This window comes from Telmatherina bonti (assembly GCF_933228915.1).
Source record: "Telmatherina bonti genome assembly, chromosome: 17".
NCBI classification, from domain to species: domain Eukaryota; kingdom Metazoa; phylum Chordata; class Actinopteri; order Atheriniformes; family Telmatherinidae; genus Telmatherina; species Telmatherina bonti.
In genome coordinates this window covers 34,491,240-34,494,371 of record NC_136615.1, presented here as the reverse complement: position 1 = coordinate 34,494,371, position 3,132 = coordinate 34,491,240, and the positions used below count along the sequence as shown (strand labels likewise).

The 3,132-nt window shown below is 40.2% G+C and overlaps 1 protein-coding gene across 4 annotated transcripts; it reads left to right on the top strand.

Annotated features, from left to right (window-relative positions):
• The first annotated feature begins 594 nt into the window (after window positions 1-594).
• Window positions 595-2,900, top strand: LOC306768258 (excitatory amino acid transporter 3-like). 4 transcript variants are annotated; one of them, XM_079256533.1, is made up of 6 exons: window positions 595-723; window positions 853-963; window positions 1,066-1,505; window positions 1,670-1,804; window positions 1,893-2,003; window positions 2,725-2,900. In XM_079256533.1, exons 3-6 carry the CDS (start codon window positions 1,270-1,272, stop codon window positions 2,810-2,812), a joined length of 570 nt encoding a protein of 189 aa, XP_079112659.1. In that variant the 5' UTR covers window positions 595-723; window positions 853-963; window positions 1,066-1,269; the 3' UTR covers window positions 2,813-2,900. The 4 variants fall into 4 exon arrangements, with proteins under 4 accessions (XP_079112659.1, XP_079112661.1, XP_079112660.1 ...); XM_079256535.1 differs by having other exon boundaries at window positions 595-963; window positions 1,066-1,186; window positions 1,314-1,505; XM_079256534.1 differs by having other exon boundaries at window positions 595-963; window positions 1,893-1,989.
• Window positions 2,901-3,132: the final 232 nt, after the last annotated feature.

The following is a 3,132-nucleotide window of genomic DNA, read 5'->3' as shown; positions in this document are numbered from 1 at the left end:
GAGATGAACAGCCACCTGCCCTACCGTGGGGAGTTGGGGAGATGGGAGGGGTGGGCGAGAGAGGAGTTTTGGTTTTTTTTTCTATATGTGTGTGTAGAAATGATAAAAATAACAGAAATTAAGTAAAATTAATTAACCTAATTAATTAAATTAAGAAAAATGATTGTATTCCATTGAGTATGTTTGTTAGTGTACTGGGAGCTTTGCTGGTTTCCAGTCTAACCACGGTAGGAATGCAGGGTCTTCAACTGCTCCTTCATTGGATGCAGCAGTCTGTTGCTGATAAGGAGTACTGCAGTCCTGTCAGTGTTCAGGAAGGGTGTGGGGTGGTGAGGAGGGAAGGATTGTCCTTCATCATGGATGAGAGCTTAGCCATTATCTTCTTCATTCCCAACACCTCAGCTGGTGGGTCCAAGGGGCTTCCCAGTACAGAGCTTGTCTGTACTGGGAAGCCAGCATACGTCAGATGGAGGAACATCTATCAGTGATCAATACATTTAATTTGACTTCTATCATGGTTTTTTTTTTTACACACTTTCCCATTAAACCCAATGGGAAAGTGTGTCCAAACTTTTGACTGGTAGTGTACAAACATCGTGACTGCAGCTCCTCCCCAGCTGTCACAGGGTTTGTTTTGATTATCAGGTGTAACAACAACCACTTACTTTTAAACCCACCACAATCATCTTGTTATCACAAGAAACCGGTCTTCCTCCGCACGAGGTAACGAGACAATGAACTCATTATCTCCCAATAACAGCTAAATAAAAGAATAAAAGTAAAGCACAGCTGATCTTCTGTACTTTGCACTGAGATGTTGCTTTATTTTTTCTGTCACTTGTGTCCTTTTAGCTATTTGCCAATTGGAGTCATGTTCCTGATGGCGAGCTTTGTTATTGAGATTGGGAACAACTGGGAGACGGCTTTTAACCTTGGAAAGTTCGTTGGAGCCGTGTTGATTGGGTACGTTCTGTACACACATGCTGGTCATGCGACCACAGCTGCTTTGTCACTGATATATTTTGTATAACTGACTTTCACACTGAAAGTTTTGCTCTTTGTCAGACTTATCATCCGGAGCAATAGTTCTACCTCTGATCTATCTGTTATTGGTCCGCAAAAACCCCTTTGTTGTCGTAAGAGGGGTGTTTCCTGCCTTACTGAGGGCGCTGATCATCTCTCGCTCGTAAGAGTTCTCTTAATCTCGATTAAACATTACAAGATCACAGCACTATATACATTAGTGTGTGTATAATAAAGCATGTGGACATGGTAGAGATGTTCAAAAATATGTCTTCCCTTGTGTCTCCAAGCGACGCATCCTCACAGACTTACCAGTGTTGCGAGCGAGTCCTCAACATTAACCCAAGTATCACTCAGTTCATGCTTCCTCTTGGGATCAATATCAACATGGATGGAACAGCCCTTTATGAAATGGCTGCTGCAGTCTTCATCATGCAATTCAACGGCATCCCCATAAACTGGAGCAAGTTATTCACCATTGGGTGTGTTCCACTTTTATTTTTGTTTTTTAACTTTATGTCCCATTTGATATGGATTAGCATTGGTTTGACTAACAAGTTAAACCCAGCTGAAGTCACAGAGTTTAGATCAGGTTTGCAGATGCCTGCTAGTTCAGTATCAACACAGCTTTGTCATCCCTGTGTAGTCTGACCGCGGCAGTCGCCTCTGTGGGACAAGCAGGAATCCCAGCCACAGGAACAACCACCACTCTCTTCATTTTGACCATCATTGAGGTTCCTGCAAATCACGCTTCCCTCTTGCTGGCGATAGAACGGCTGATGTGAGCATAACCTCCTTTCTTGCACATTTAACATCACATAAAACAACATGAAAAAGTAGCTGTTTTACCATGTTCACTGTGTTTCCAGCGATCGCTGCAGTGGAGTTGTTAGCGTCCTGGGAGACTGTTTTGGTGTGGCACTGGTTGAACATCTCTCTACTGAAGAACTGTTGAAAATGAACGATGTAAGCAGTGACAGGTAAAGTCTTTTTTTCTTAAGCTCTTTTGATCCCGTCTAAAACACAATTAGTATCCGTCATGCGCTTGTCAGTGAAGTAATCTCTGATGGTGTCTGTGTACGTTTGACAAGAATAAAAATACATGTGCACGTTTCTGCCACAAAATAGCACGCACAGATTGAGGTTGAAGCCTCCGAGCCCAGGTGTCTCCAACCAGCAAGTCAAAATTCAGAATTATGAGAGATAGAGGAGGAAATCTAAGATGCTTCCACAACTTAGGAAAAAAACCCTATGTGGCTGTTTCTAGTTTTTCTTAACTAATATCTGAAATACCAATTTTGTCTGACTCTTAATTTCCGAAACTGACATCAACTGATACCAATATTTTGGAGCAGGTTGTGCCAAACAAAAATATCTGAAAAATTATACGATACATCTTGTAAATGTGATGATTTAGAGTTCGAGGAGACATCGCTGAAGAAGTATAATGCATGATACCTGCATGTTGTGTGAAGGTTATGTCACTAAAGAAGGACAAACTGATTCCAATAAAAGCCAAGGATGCGTTTTAATGCTGACATCGACCAATAATCAGTTCGCTGATTATATCTCACAGCTCTGCTTTAATGTATATACAATCATTAATATAATGCTGTTGTTTTAATAAACTTTGTTTACGCAGTGTTGGAATGTGTTGTGTAACTTGTGATTTACAACTGTGTTTTTTTTTCTGTCATTCAGCCTTGTGACAGCTATCTGTGATCCAGATGACTTGCAGCAGCCACATGGTCCTCTCACATTAGAAAGAAAGCCGCTTCACACTTCCTGATTCTCTTCCAGGATATTAGAAAAGTATATTGTTATGTTTAAACAAGCTGCTCATTCAGTGTTGATAGGGTATATTTAGCTCAGTGGGTTCATTCAGGCGTGTATATAATTTAGCATTTGGTGTTAAAGACAGTCTGTGTATTTGCACACAATATTTTTTAAAATGTTTTATAAATCTTTATGACATAAATGTCTTTATCCATGTTTTATATCTGTTAATAAAATATAATTGCAGTTCATTTGTTTTCATTTAATTTATTTTCCAGATCACCTTTGAATTGAGAGAGCAGTCAACTCAGTTTTAGCCCAAAATCCACCGAA

Excerpts from the sequence above, each read along its gene's own strand:
- LOC306768258 (XM_079256533.1), top strand. The coding sequence starts at position 1,270 with ATGGTAGAGATGTTCAAAAATATGTCTTCCCTTGTGTCTCCAAGCGAC. Across the intron at positions 1,805-1,892 it reads CTGGCGATAGAACGGCTGAT|CGATCGCTGCAGTGGAGTTG; the intron begins GTGAGCATAACC and ends CTGTGTTTCCAG. Across the intron at positions 2,004-2,724 it reads AACGATGTAAGCAGTGACAG|CCTTGTGACAGCTATCTGTG; the intron begins GTAAAGTCTTTT and ends TCTGTCATTCAG.